Source organism: Myotis daubentonii, chromosome 13, assembly GCF_963259705.1.
Source record: "Myotis daubentonii chromosome 13, mMyoDau2.1, whole genome shotgun sequence".
Lineage (NCBI taxonomy): Eukaryota > Metazoa > Chordata > Mammalia > Chiroptera > Vespertilionidae > Myotis > Myotis daubentonii.
The window spans coordinates 33,958,117-33,973,097 of record NC_081852.1 but is presented as its reverse complement, the minus strand read 5'-3'; the positions used below and the strand labels follow the sequence as shown (position 1 = coordinate 33,973,097).

Here is a 14,981-nt window from a genome sequence, read left to right as displayed (position 1 = left end):
ACCCATTTTCTAGGTAATTTCATCCTGGCCAATGATTTCTCCAACTGCCTAGTTAAGAACTATGCTTGCATAATGAGTAAACCTCACCAACATATAATCTCCAAAAATGCACTCTTGATTTCTGCCACCCTAGTCATGGGGGAGCAATGGGGACCTATTCAGAACAAAAGCCTGTCATTCTTTTTTCTTTTATTTCTCGAGTGTCTCACATAGAATCCATTAGCAAATTCTTTTGGCTATCATTTGACTCCCTTCTCACTATTTCCTCTGCCTACTATCATGTTTCAAGCCATTATCAAATCTTGCCTGGAAAGTAATGCATTAGGTGGTTTCTACTTGTGTCTGCTAACACTGCTACTAGTTTCCACTCCCAACCCTGTACACATGCAGATTAATGCCTTTATATTGGACTAGAAAGCCACTGCATGATTCAAAATCGCACAAGGCCACCCACCCCTGTGTAGCCGGTCAGGCCCTGCCTTGCTCCCCGGACCCCACCGCAGCTGAGGCCGCTGCCAGTCCGTCCCTGCCTCCCTCTCTGGCCTCTGAAGCAGCTGTGGTCCTCCTGGTAATAGGGGAATAAAGGCAAAGTATTCATGTGTAAAACTATAGGCAATCAGCTGGATTTGTTCAGGGAATTTTAATTTTAATGTGTGTATGTTAATGGCTATTTTTAAAAATTGGTTTACTAAGAACTTCCAGAAAAAAAAACAAAAACCTGAAATGGAGAATCTAAAATGTTATAGTTTCTAAATATTTTTCCCCGTGCAAGGTAATATTTACAAATTTATTTCTTAGTAATTAAACTACTGTGAGTTCATGTACTGCCAGCCATTAAAAATTTTTTAATCATAGTTGATAATTAGGAAAAATGGAAAATTATCAACTTTAGTTTTAGACATTGTATTTTTTAAATTCTAAGTATTTTTTTCCTGACATACCCAAGTTTTTTAAACTTTTAGTAAAGTACTAAAATTAGCAGTGTTATTTTACATTTATATAAGTAGCATTGTGGAATTTAAAAATTATTGCAGAAATATAATTTCAGAATTTATTACATTATTTATTCTATTAGAAAATGACACTTAAAAATCTATGAAGAAAAAACATGCATTTTAATATCTTATTCAACGTAAAACATCATAAATATTGTATATTTTTTTGGTAGTAAAAATAAAATGCAAAAACGTGCTTAGTATTTGCCTCCTCAGTAATCTGTATTTAGTTTGGCTAATTAAACTAATATATCTCCAAGTTAAAGACTTTGTTTAAGCCAGAATAAGTACTCAGTTAATGCATACATGGTTTTAGTTTCTATGAAAAATTGGTTCTAATTTATTTGCGAAATTTAAGGTCTTTGCTTTTACTTTAGTTCTGTATCTTAATAAATTTGTTCATACCTTAACTTTGAGCACAGAATCAAACATCCTTGCATCTTCAGACACACCTCCAATGTAGAATTTTTTCTGAAACACTGGGGGATGATCATTTTCATCCTGAATCTCAATATATACCTTAGCTGTATTGCCTATAAGAAATAATACATTTTTATTAGTGGTTACTTATTAGAAAAAATGCACTGGAGTAAATAATTATTGTACTTTATTTTTTTATGACTCAATGGAAACAACTTAAATCAAAAAGTAATTCCTAAGTGACCTGCCTGATACCACAAAATCCATAATGATGCTTCAGACATAATGTTAAGTTATTGCTATTTCTTTTAATTAGTATGGTCTGATAATTCATTTTATTTGATTTAATAGACACTAAAGTATTGCATTCTGCTAATTTTATTGGAACAACTGACCTGTTCATGTTTACAAAGACTTCACACACATTATCAATTTCACAAAAGTGAACAAATATATAAACACCTTGTGAAATAATAGAAACTCCCATAAACAAAATGTACATTTTTTTATTCTTAAGTATAAAACTGGCAATGATATTACTCTAACTTACATTAAATAAATATTTTTATTTTAGATTTAATGTAAGCAATGGTGCTTATTTCTGCAAAAGGAAAACAAGTTTTATCATGCATTAGAGGCTATCTAGCATTCACTGCAAAAAAAGCAGTTGGAGAGATGACTGCCATATAACTCATAGCTGATAGGTTTTGTAACGTAAGCAGTAGTAAATATTTAATACATTTCATTATCAAATATTAGAATCTTACCCCCTCAATCATCACACCTTATTATTATTTTTTAAAATATATATTTGTATTGATTTTAGAGAAGAGGGGAGAGGGAGAGAGATAGAAACATCAATGATGAGAGAGAATCATTGATCAGCTGCTGCCTACATGCCCCCAGCTGGGGATCAAGCCGGCAACCCAGGCATGTGCCCTGACTGGAATTGAACCTTGACCTCCTGGTTCGTAGATCAACACTCAACCAACTGAGCCAAGCTGGCTGGGCAATCATCACAGCTTTAATGAGAAGTATAACACTTGTCACTATTTCAAGAATGACCCTTTGCAAAGTAGGTATAACGAGGAATAAGTGGCTAATCTTTCTGCAAAAAAAAAAAAAAAGATTCAAATTACATATGTATTCTCATGTATTATTTAAGTGAACTTCTCTCATGCGTTCCAATTAGGATCAAATATATGACAACTGATCTACAAGCTATTTATCATGGACACTCTAATATTGTTGCTTTGTACTATCCCTAATTATAACTAATTAACACCAATCTACTAGCACAGGGGGTGCATCACCAATGCACAATATATCTGTGTTGGTTGAGTAAATGAATGCGTAATCTGCATTATCTTAGTGAGAATTTAAAACAGGCTGCTTATTGCTTGCCCTGTGATCAGAGAGACAAGAGAGTTAGCCCAAGGTTTTACCCCTATCCTGCTGCTACTCATTTACTTTCTCTCCTTCCCACCATTCCTGAACTGGGGGAACTAGAATCAAGAGAAAAAAAATGTGCTAGGTCAGCAGAGAACAGGGCTAATGGCAGATTATGCTTCTCTATCCTACAGTGCCAGGGCTCGGAATTACACCCTGGTGAGCCACCAACAATCAGAGTTCATCTCTAGAATCAGAGGAGCTAACAGCTCTAAATTTAATATTTTTAAAGGAAAGTAATCTTAAACGATATCACCTTTCCGGTAGCTGTTTTCGTGTTGTTAATAAATGACCACATTAGCTATGATCCCTATTTGCAGTACTGAACAAGTAAAGGTTATTTTCAACTCACTGTAAAGGAAGAGATTTATGTTCTGTAGCTTGCCTACTTTTCTCCTGGCACTTTAGAAAATGATCCAAGAAGGTTAGGCCCCAGCATAAAAGTATTACACCATTAGGAACAATTTGTGCTTTTGGAAATCTTTTAAAAAGCTATTATTTCCTTATGTATTGGGAAAACTAATGTAAGAATCAGTGATGTAATTTATAGCAATACTTATAAGCTATATAAAATATTATATATATACATTTTATAAACTCCAGAAGAATGCAGTAAAATATTTTAATATTATTTTAGCAGTTATTAAAAATTTCTAAAGTCATCAATTATAGAAACACCTAGATAAATATGTATTTACACTATAGCTATCCAATGAACCTGGGGGCATTCTGCTAAGAGAAATAAGCCAGACAAAGACAAGCACTGTATGATCTTATTTATATGCAGAATATTAAGAAGTAGAACTCCTAGAAACAGAGTAGAATAGTGGCTCTCAGGTGCTGCAAGTATGGAAAATGAGGAGATGCTGGTCAAAGGTACAAACTTCCAGTTATAAGATGAATAAATTCTGAGAATCTAATGTATACCATGGTAATTATAGTTAATAATACTGCATTGTGTACTTGAAATCTGCTAAGAAAATAAATCTTAAATGTTCTACACACATACACACACACACACACACGCACACACTGCAATAACCATGTGAATTGATAGACGTGTTAACTAATTTGATTGTGGTAATTGTGTGTGTGTGTGTGTATGTATATGTATGTATATATGTACCAAATCATCATATTGGACTATCTTAAACATATACAATTTTGTCAAATTTACCATCTATAGCTAGGGATAATTTGGATGTTACTAATTGAAAATATAAAATAAATGTTGGCCAGCCAGAAAAAATTTAATATGCCCCTAAAGTTTAATCACTAGAACACATTCACTTAGGTATTCTATTCATTATTATACAATGTGCATGGCACTATAGATTTCCTTGGTTCAACCACTTTCACTAAGTGTGTGTAAGTACTAAGAACTTTTTCATGATCTTTCACTAAGTTTGAGCTTGAGTTATTTCAGAGGCAAAAATTTGGAAGAAACTCTAATTGAAATTCCTTTAAGGCAGTGGTCAGCAAACTGCAGCTGGCGAGCCACATGCGGCTCTGTGGCCCCTTGAGTGTGGCTCTTCCACAAAATACCACGTGCGGGTGCGCTTGTACAGTGCGATGGAAACTTTGTGGCCCATGCGCAGAAGTCAGTATTTTGTGGAAGAGCCACACTCAAGGGGCCAAAGAGCCGCATGTGGCTCGCGAGCCGCAGTTTGCCGACCACTGCAAGGGAATCAACTTTTCTATCTCCTTGAGTATTTGCAGATTCTTTTTTGGCAATGTCATATCCATTACTTTAGGCAGTTATGAAGCACACACAGAAAAGAAAGATGAAAGGGGGAAGGAAAACGATGGTGATAAAATGTGTAAGAAAATTGTGGAACAACATAAGCGCCGATGTCCTGACCGTCTCCCTTCCGGTTGGGTGAGACGATGCAAACATCGGAAGGGAAACCACGGAGGGTAAAGAAAATTACACGCTGCGAGAAAGATTTATTCAGCAAGTATTTTGATTAAAAGACAAATGCATCTTTCTATGCATTTTGGGGCAATGTACCCCAGCTCCCTTCCTCTGTTGACATTCGTTTCCCTTAATTTTGCGAGATAACCTTTTCTTTGGGCAACACCAGTGAGCCAAGAAGTCCCAGAAGTAAACCTGAGGTGAGGGAATATAAAATACCTCCTTGGGATTTATTAGTTCAAAGAAAGAGAAAATAGAACTGCTGAGCTGTATGGCTCAGGAAAGGAAGTACCAGTCAGAACAGAAATCTTCTATTGATAGCCCTTCTGTTTTACTGTATCATTATTACTTTAAATTTATCTTTATTGATAAAGACATCTTTATAGATGTCCCCCCATTAATTCTCTCTACCCCCACACCACCCCAGGCCTTCACCACACTATTTAGACATCCTAAACATGGTGCCCCTAGACACTTCAAAAGAGTAAGTGATGTAAAAAATTGTCTTAATTTAACTTGATTCTATGTTTTTCAAGACCAAATTTACCTTTGATATTTTTCTGTCCTTTGCTTTTAATAATTAATTCTTTGCTGTTAGTTTTCTCTTCCTATAAAAGCCCTATTACTCTTCAGCGGTTCTCAACCTGTGGGTCGCGACCCCTTTGGGGGTGGAACAACCCTTTCACAGGGGTCGCCTAAGACCATCGGAAAACACACTTATAATTACATATTGTTTTTGTGATTAGTCACTATGCTTTTTTGTGTGTTCAATTTGTAACAATGAAACTGGGGGTCACCTTAACATGAGAAACTGTATTAAAGGGTCGCGGCATTAGGAAGGTTGAGAACCACTGCTCTAGATGAATCAGTTTCTTCTATTCACTTGACAAACCTACTGACTACATTGCATTAGCTTCTCAAAAAAGACTTTCTGAATAATAATCTAAGGAGTGGCTCTCAACCATGACTGATTTTGCCCAATTGGAGATATTTTTCATAGTAATAACTGCAGAGGGTGGGAAGGTGAGGAGAAGGGCTATTGCAATTTAGAAGGTAGAGGCCAGGAATGCTGAGAACCATCCCATAATGAACTAGACAAGCTCCAAAAAATTACCCAGACCCAGACTGTCAGTAATGATGAGGTTGAGAACCTTGAAAACCCCCAAGTTAATATAAGAGAAAGAGAGAGAAAGAGAAAGAGAGAGAGAGAGAGAGAGAGAGAGAGAGAGAGAGAGAGAGAGAGAGAGATTGGAGGAATTAAATGTAAAGATTGTATAATATATACTAGTAATAACATTCTCTCCTGAGGCCATCTGCATGCACATGACTTCAATGTGAGAATCAATTAAAATTAGCTAAAATTATCTTATCCTATGTTGGTTATCATGATTTGACTAAATTATTTAAGGCCAGAGGCTCAATTCTGTTTATCTCCACTCTTGTCACTGATTGCTGGCCTCTCCTCTGGACATTCCCTCCATCTGAATGTTTTGAACTTCAACTACACTCTAATTATTATTAGCATATATACATCATATATGTATTTGCGGTTATACTTAGGAATACAGGAGCTTAGTCTGGTTATAATGCATACACTAGACAAGATTATAAAACCTTGAATGTTAGGGTTATGCTTTTCTTATTGTTTTATATTCTTATTTGCCCTATTGTTAAATAGATATTTGAATTATAATTATGGTAAATGTTCTATACATTCTCCAATGATTCTATTGCAGAGAACTTTCAAAAAACTTGGTATACCAAACTTACATTTGTACTCTGCTGTTGTCAAGAGTTGATGTTAGTTACTCATTAAATCACGCCCCCCCCCCCCCAAACACACACATCTTTTTATGCTGCTTTTCCTTTATACTATTTTATTATATGCTTTACTGGCAAATTCATTCTTTAGAAGCACTGTGATTTCCTCCTAGTGTTTAATACATGTTGAATTAGGCTGAAATCATCAGCATTCTGCAATCCAGTCTCTACTTAAAAATGAATCATTCTGTTTTATCCCCATAAATTAAGTGAGATCATATATTTATAACTTACAAATCAGAGTATCCAAACAGGTATATGTTGTTGTTCAGATCAAGAGTACCTCTCTAAAAAATGACAGATTTTTAGAAAAGTTAATATTAAGAAAATTTAAATCTGAAACCATGTCATATCTATGAACTATTTGGAATCACCTTGAATATTCTTGGTATTTCTACTATTGTTAATTTCCTCTTCACTAGTGTATATGCCACATAAATGACTGATTCTGTAAAGTAATGATTAAGAATGAAAGTATCATGTGAGATAAGCTTGACCTTGCTATAGGATTTATAGTTAGTTACTTAAAGATGCAAATAAAAAGAGTGTGGAAGAAATATGCTGTGGTGTGTTCATTAGATGGAATTAGCATAGATCTGACATATATACATGAATTTTTTTTGAAAAATAAATAATTATGTATGTTACAATGAAAAAAATCACATCTTATTTCTTGGGTGTTTGCTCTGCAGGAATTGTACTTAGTTATATTTAAATACATTTTACATTCAAAATGTAGGCTGCAAGAGAGATTGAGCTTTTTGAATAATTTTCTAATTTAGTTTTTAACATTACTTTCATTAGCCTTTGCATGATTTTAATTGCGTATATCTAAAACATTCTTTTTGTATATGTGTTTGCTGAAAGGCTAATAACTGAATTAAGAAAGTAACTTCATGTAACTACTGACTTCAAAAACTGACATTACTATAATATGTACTTGATTTTTAGCTAAATGCTTTAGTGTAGGAAATGACACTGACAAATTTACTACTATAGTGATGAGGGGATAATCAGAAGAATGATAATCTAAACATTAGTTAAAGTTTAGCTTTGTGTCCATATTAACATATTCACCCAGTAGGAAAAATTTAATGAACTACATTTCTCCATAAACAGTAGCCATCAAAATAGAACTATGAATGCAATATTGTTTCTTTTTATTGGTATTGGTAGCATTTTGTGCTAATTCCGTGAGACAAACTGATGCATTTAGAGGCCTTTTGCAAGGGAATAAATATGACCTTTAGCTCAGAATAAACAGGCACTATTTTAATTCATTTGTGTCCATTAAACTCCAAATCTTTCCACAAAGCAGATTAATATAGGAATTTAAGAACCAAAAACACTGCTATTAAATTGGGCAATAAAAAATGCAAGCACAAGCTGCTGAGCCAGAGCCTAGGGCAGTGATGGCGAACCTTTTGAGCTCGGCGTGTCAGCATTTTGAAAAACCCTATCTTAACTCTGGTGCCATGTCACATATAGAAATTTTTTGATATTTGCCACCACAGGAAAAAAAAAGACATATTTTTGATATTTATTTTATATATTTAAATGCCATTTAATAAAGAAAAATCAACCAAAAAAATGAGTTTGCGTGTCACCTCTGACGCGTGTCATAGGTTCGCCATCACTGGCCTAGGTCAAAGACGAGGAATTCCCCATGTACACTGTGTGACCTCATACAGGTTAATTACCCATTCTGAGCTATAAGGTTTCTTCTCAATAAAGTAGTAATCACACAGTAAATTAAATGAGCAAATACATGGAAAGCATTAAATACATGGTGGCTTCACCATTTCAAATGTGACTCAGAGCTTACTGACTGACTCTCAAGATAAGAGAAAATATTAGTAATATTATTATTATAATTATCAGTATCTTTATTATTATCATTATCAGAAGGAGAAAAAATAGCAATGCCATGTAATTTTAAAAAAATATTTCCTAACACTGATTTACCAAAGACAGTTGTTTTCATATAGGATATTATATAGGTAATATCAAGTAATGTAGCAGAAAATATGTATATTTTTACTACAAATAAAAGAATAAATGAAATACTGTTGGAAAAATATTAAAAGTGCCTTTTAAATATCCACGCTTTTGTTTAGATGGCAAGATTACAAATTTATAGAACTCAATTTAAAAAGTCAAAAGTCTTTGAGGAAAACAGACATGCACTGTATACTATTTGATGTAAATTTATTCCAATGACATTACAAGCCTAAGAATAATTGTTTTACTGTAAAATGAACTGTAGCTGAGAAAAAAAATGTTTGAATAGACCATTAAATACACTGTGTTTTTGACATGTTAAAACCAGAAGTATATTTTCTCTAAAGTTATTTTATTTAAATAGAAGTAATGATTGACAAATTTGGTAAAATATATAAATAACAACAACCAAAAAAAAAAAAATCTCATGCAGCAACAAGCCAACAACAACAAAAAGATTGTGTCTTGGTAATGCAACTTTCCCCTTGGAATGGTACATTGCCTGTAGGCAGGCAATATTGACTGTCATACATATCTGTAAACACATACACACACACACACACAGTCACAAAGAAACCTTATGTTTTTCTTTTTTGAGACTATAACATTTAATTAAGGTTAAATGAGTCCATAAGGGTGGGGCCCTGATCCAAAAGCATTAGTGTCCTTAAAAGAAGATAAACAGGTAGCTAGTACTCTTTGTCTCCCTCTTACTCTCTGTTCTCTCTCTCTCTCTCTCTCTCTCTCTCTCTCTCTCTCTCTCTCTCTCTCTCTCTCTCTCTCTCTCTCTCTCCATTCCCCTGGGTGAGGACACAGTGAGAAGGCAGCCATCTGCCATCCAAAAGGAGAGGAATCACCAAATATGAATCCTGATATTACCTAGATATTGGACTTTTAACCTCCAGAACTGTGAAAAAATAAATTTTTGCTGTTTAAACCACCTCGTCTATGATATTTGTTATGGCAGCCTGGGAAGATTAATATAATGATACTACTAATTAATTAATAACTGAAAAGTTCCTGAGCTAAGTGCTTTCTGTGCCTTATTTCAATTATCCTCATAAAAAAATACAATGCTATTGATTACCCACATTTTATTCATGCACATAATGGAGCTGAGAGAGATTAAACAATGTGTCTAAGGTTACACAACTAGGAAGATTCAGACCCAAACATCTAGCAGCATATACTCCTAATTATTTTACTTTATGGCCTCCATTCAATTTGGGTAATTTAAAAAATCCAATGTAACCCTTAAGCCTCTCTAAAGTTAGTTATTTATGGGGGGGTTCCAGGACAGTTTGTGTCAACCAGCATAAAAGTTTCATTTACATTTTATTTACACTTAGGTATTAGGTGTTTAGGTATACTTCTGTGCCTGAAAACACTAGAACAACTACCATTTCACTGGGGAATTTCTAAGTTTTTATAAATTTTATAAATGCTCTAGGACCGTGGTTGGCAAACTGCGGCTCGTGAGCCACATGCAGCTCTTTGGCCCCTTGAGTGTGGCTCTTCCACAAACTACCACGTGCGAGTGCGCACGTACAGTGCTATTGTAACTTCGTGGCCCATGCGCAGAAGTATTTTGTGGAAGAGCCGGTATTTTGTGGAAGAGCCACACTCAAGGGGCCAAAGAGACGCATCTGGCTCGTGAGCCGCGGTTTGCCGAGCCACAGTTTGCCGACCACTGCTCTAGGGTATGAGAATATTGAATGACATAATAATGCCAGGGAAAGCAAGCCTACTTCTCAACTGCATCAGGAAAATGGTTGAAAGACTATGTAGATAATGTTTTAAAATGTAAGCTCCTCAAAAGAAGTGATTCTCTATATCCCTTGTTGAAACCATCCTTGATTCCTCCTTCATGAGAAGGTGAGGCAAAGTAGAAACATCATGGATTCAAAATGAGAAATACATTTGGTATATTTTGCATGATTTTTTGGATAAGAACAAAGGCCTGCTTTGTCATCTATAACCTGTTAAAAACAATAAGATTATTTTGGTGGCTAAATGTTTTAATAAACAGGTATGTGCTTATTATCACCATACAAATTAAAGCATTATAGTTGTTATCCACAAAAATTAAAAATTGTATTGCATACATGCTATTTCAAAACATTTGTGTAGTGAGCAAACTATGTAAAAGTAATTTTTAGAGTATTTACATATATTACTTATATACATAAGTACTCTAAGTATATATTTAGATAAATATATAAAACTAGGGACCCAGTGCACAAATTCGTGCGTCTTGAAAGGAACTGTGGGCCGCGAGGCTGCAGTGGACACAGGGGTGGGTCTTGGCCCATCCTCCTCGCCCCTGCCTAGCCCCTCCTGCTGTGGCTCTGGTCCAGTCTTCTGGCAGTCCTGCTCCTGCTGCTGCTGCTCCCGCATGCTGACGGCACCGGCCCCACTTGCACCCGCTGATGGCGCAGAGCAATTAGGGCTGGCGCCAGCAGCGGTTGCAAGTGGATGCTGCTGCCCTGATCGCCCCTCAGGAGCAGGGAGAGGTGGAGAAGCCCTCAGGGGTGACTGGGGCTGGCAGCCACAGCTCACACCACTGATGGTGCCAAGTGATCGGGACCAGTGCCAGGCACCAGCAGCGGATGCGAGTGCGAGTGGGGCCGGCACTGGCAGTGGGTGCGACCAGCGGCTCCTGTGCTGGCAGCAGGTGCAAGTGGGGCTGTAACCAGCAGCGGGTGCAAGCGGTGGCTGCCAGCCCTGATTGCCTCTCATGGGCAGGGGGAGGTGGAGAAGCCCTAAGGGGCAATCGGGTCTAACAGCTTCTGCTCACACCCGCTGATGGCACCAAGAAATTGGGGTTGGCGCCAGGTGCCAACAGCAGGTGTGATCCAGGTGAGCGCCCAGTGGGACCATGGTGTGTGGAAGCAAAGAATTTTCAGTAATCACCAGAAGCTCGCCCCAATGACAGCGACTGGCACCCCGTCTTGGTCTAGTGCCCCCACTCACCTGCTCCACCATCCCACCATGGCCAATGCCCGCCATGTTCCACACGCACCCCTGGTGGTCAGGGCATGTCATAGCGACCAGTTGTTTGGTTGTTCCACTGTTCGGTCTATTTGCATATTAGGGTTTTATATATATAGATAAGTACACATGCTATAATAATTTCCTGATACAGAGCTCCTAAAACCCCTTATAAACAGGGGTGTTAGGAGAACAGCTCTAACATTTAGTATGTGGCCCCAGTTTCTAATACATAGCTTCTAAGACCTTTATCATCTCCTGGGTGTTAGGAACATCTGGTATTGAGCTCCTAAATCCCTGGGAATTTCCTGGGTCATAGAGATGTCCTTTTTTCTAATGAAGTGGCTCTTTGTGGGCTTCAGGATGAGTGCTGGTCACCAGAAAGAACAGGCCACGAATAGAAGCTTGGAGTCCTCAGATCTACGCCCCATTCTCTGAAGTGGGGGAAGGACCCGGAAATGGAGTTAATAATCCATCATGCCTATGTGGTAAAGCCTTAATAAAAACCCTTACAATAAGAAGTTTGAAGAGCTTCAAGGTTGGTGAAAACGTCCACCTACCAGGAGGGTATTGCACCTGAACTCCATGGGACAGAGCTCCTGAACTAGGACTCTCCAAGTCTAGTCCTCTGTACCTCTTCATCTGGCTGTTTATCTGTATTCTTTATCATAATCTTTACTGTATAATAAACTGGTAAATGTAAGTGTTCTCCTAAATTCCATGAGCCATTCTAGCCTGACTGAATCCAAGAAGAGGGGTCATGGTGAAAGGGTTAACTTGAAATGCAGACAGATAGGGTAGGGGTCCAGTGGAAAACAAAGGCAGGTGGAACACGGGCAGGGGCAGACATGGCAGTTTGAGCAATTACAATTAATCACAGAACCCAACCAAGCAGAAATAATAAAATGTTTCTGGACTCAAAGCGGGAGGCAAGGGAAAACAAGGGAGGGCCTGCAGCAACAAGGTGTACAAAGGCATAGAAGCAGGAAAAGTTCAGCAAAGGACAGAGAAAGAGCACATAGAAACAGGGGAAGTTCAGGTCCGTTGCTGGGCAAGAACAATGAGGGAATCAATCCGGTGACAACAAAAGGTAGACACAGAGCAGGCTTGTGGCAAATATATACCCCATGGACTACAAGGCTTTAACAGGCAGCACATTATTGCCCCCCCGCCCCCCCATGAGCGGAGTCTGAATTTGCTTGTAATAAATTTTCCACACTTTTGCTTAAATCTTCTGGTCCGCAGAACAGAGGGAAAAACACCTCTGCTCACTGTTCTTGTTATCAATGGGAACCTATGGTTTGCTTTTCTAACATGTCCCAATATACAACCATTGATTATGCAAAGAACTTATAGAGAAACATGAGGAATCTTATCTAATAAAAGAGAAACATGCAAATTGACCGTACCTCTGCTACACCCACAAGCCACGTCCACCAGGCAATCAGGAGTGAATATGCAAATAAACCCAACCAAGATGGTGGTGGCCATGGAGCTGGAGTGAACAGGAGGCTTGCATTGCCTCTAGCGATGGAGGAAGCCAAGCTTCCTGCCTGCCCTGGCCGGCTGTGGGCTCCACTCAAGGCTACAAAGTTTTAATTATAGAAGATAAATAAATTCCAGATACCTGCTTCCAGCCTCTGTGGCCTCCGCTCAAGAAGGGTATGGGAGCCTGAGTTGCCTGGGGCCATGGCCAGCCGGCAAACAGCTATCAGTCCCTCACCCAGGCAGGCCAGGCACCCCAGTGAGGACCCCCACCCTGAAGGGGGTGTGGCCAGCCTGAAAAGAGCCCTCAGCCCCTCACCCAGGCTGGCCAGGCACCCCAGTGGGGACCCCCACCCTGAAGGAAGTGTGGCCAGCTTGAAAACAGCCCTCAGCCCCTCACCCAGGCTGGCCACGCCCCCTCCAGTGGGGACCCTCACCCCATTGGGTTGTGGCTGGCCTGCAAACCACCACAGGCCCCTCGCCCAGGCCGCCCCATGCCCCAAGGGAACCCCAACCCTGATCCAGGACACCCTTCAGGGAAAACCAGCCAGCCCCCACCCATGCACCAGGCCTCTATCTATACCAGGAGTGGGCAAACTTTTTGACAAGAGGGCCACAATGGGTTCTTAAACTGGACCGGAGGGCCGGAACAAAAGCATGGATGGAGTGTTTGTGTGAACTAATATAAATTCAAAGTAAACATCATTACATAAAAGGGCACGGTCTTTTTTTTTTTAGTTTTATTCATTTCAAACGGGCCAGATCCAGGCCGCGGCCGTAGTTTGCCCATGGCTGATATATACTAACTAGGGGCCCGGTGCACGAAATTCGTGCACTGGGTGTGTGTGTGTGTGGGGGGGAGTGTCCCTCAGCCCAGCCTGCCCCCTCTCACATACTGGGAGCCCTCAGGCGTTGACCCCCATCACCCTCCAATCGCAGGATCGGCCCCTTGCCCAAGCCTGACACCTCTGGCCTAGGCGTCCGGCCCGGGCAGCGGGGACCTGCAGTGGCAGCGGGGGCGCCGCGATCGCGCAGGCTCCGCCCCTGCCCCTGCAGGAAGCCTCTGGCTGAGGCGTCCGGCCGGGGCAGCGGGGACCCACAGCTGCAGCGGCCCCACGATCGTGGGCTTCGCTTTAGGCCCAGGCAAGGGACCCCTAGCTCCTGGGACTGCCAGCTTCGACTGTGCCCAGCTCCCATCGCTGGCTCCACCCCTACTTCCTGCTATCACTGGCCAGGGCGGAAAAGGCACCTGATTCTCCGATCATGGCTGGGCGGCAGGGCAAAGGCGGCCCCAGGGCCACCTTTGCCCTGCCCCCCAGCTCTTAGCTCCCCCCTGGGTTTCCGATCACTGTCAGTGGCAGGGGGCTTCTTCCTGATTTCCCTTTCGCCTCCCTGCATTGTGCCTACATATGCAAATTAACCGCCATCTTGTTGGCAGTTAACTGCCAATCTTAGTTGGCAGTTAACTGCCAATCTTAGTTGGCAGTTAATTTGCATATAGCCCTGATTAGCCAATGAAAAGGGTAGCTCGTACGCCAATTACCATTTTTCTCTTTTATTAGTGTTGATAAAAGGGCAATATGCTAATTAGACTGGGAGACCTTCCAGGAGACCTTCCGGACATTCTTCTGGACAAAGCCATGGTGGCGGGGCTAAGGTAGAGGCGGTTAGAGGCCAACAGGGGAGGGAAGTTGTGGGTGATCAGGCTGGTGGGGGGCAGGGCTGGTGGGGGTAAGCAGACCAGCATGGAGGCCAGTTGGGGGCAAGCAGGCCATCAGTGAGGGTCAGTTGGAGGTGATCAGGAGAGCGGGGGGTTCAGTTTGGAGTGAGCAGGCTAGCAGGGGGACAGTTGGGGGTGAGCAGGCCAGCAGGGGGGGCAGTTGGGGGTGAGCAGGCCAGCAGGC

The 14,981-nt window shown here is 40.1% G+C and overlaps 1 protein-coding gene across 2 annotated transcripts in view; it reads right to left on the bottom strand.

The window, feature by feature from the left end:
- Positions 1-14,981, bottom strand: part of PCDH15 (protocadherin related 15) — a 681,342-nt gene that overhangs the window by 83,912 nt on the left and 582,449 nt on the right. For both annotated transcript variants that reach the window (XM_059662693.1, XM_059662692.1), the window contains exon 26: positions 1,401-1,528. In XM_059662693.1, coding sequence (XP_059518676.1) covers positions 1,401-1,528 — 128 coding nt within the window. The remainder of the gene's footprint in view (positions 1-1,400; positions 1,529-14,981) is intronic.